Genomic DNA, 221 nt, shown 5'->3' on the forward strand with positions numbered 1-221 from the left:
ATATCTCTCGTCACCCTTGAGAGATTAAAAAAAACAAACGAAATGGACGTGTGAAGGGAAGAAGACTTGCTTCTCATTATTTCTTGCACTGAGACATGGCTGTAAGGTAAGTCTTCATTGTCTTTTACGCTGTATTGTATGCCTGTTGTGTAAGAGTTTTATGGCAGTGTGAAAGTATAACATTAAAGTTGGATTATTTTTTATGTAAATACCCACAGCAC

The 221-nt window shown here is 36.2% G+C and overlaps 1 protein-coding gene across 1 annotated transcript in view; it reads left to right on the plus strand.

Annotated features, from left to right (window-relative positions):
* Nucleotides 1-221, plus strand: part of LOC119592666 (mitochondrial coenzyme A transporter SLC25A42-like) — a 33247-nt gene continuing 33026 nt past the window's right edge. Inside the window, exon 1 of the mRNA XM_037941579.1 lies at nucleotides 1-106. Within this exon, the coding sequence (XP_037797507.1) occupies nucleotides 96-106 (11 nt within the window). The 5' untranslated portion in view covers nucleotides 1-95. The remainder of the gene's footprint in view (nucleotides 107-221) is intronic.

This window comes from Penaeus monodon, chromosome 30, assembly GCF_015228065.2.
Source record: "Penaeus monodon isolate SGIC_2016 chromosome 30, NSTDA_Pmon_1, whole genome shotgun sequence".
NCBI lineage: Eukaryota > Metazoa > Arthropoda > Malacostraca > Decapoda > Penaeidae > Penaeus > Penaeus monodon.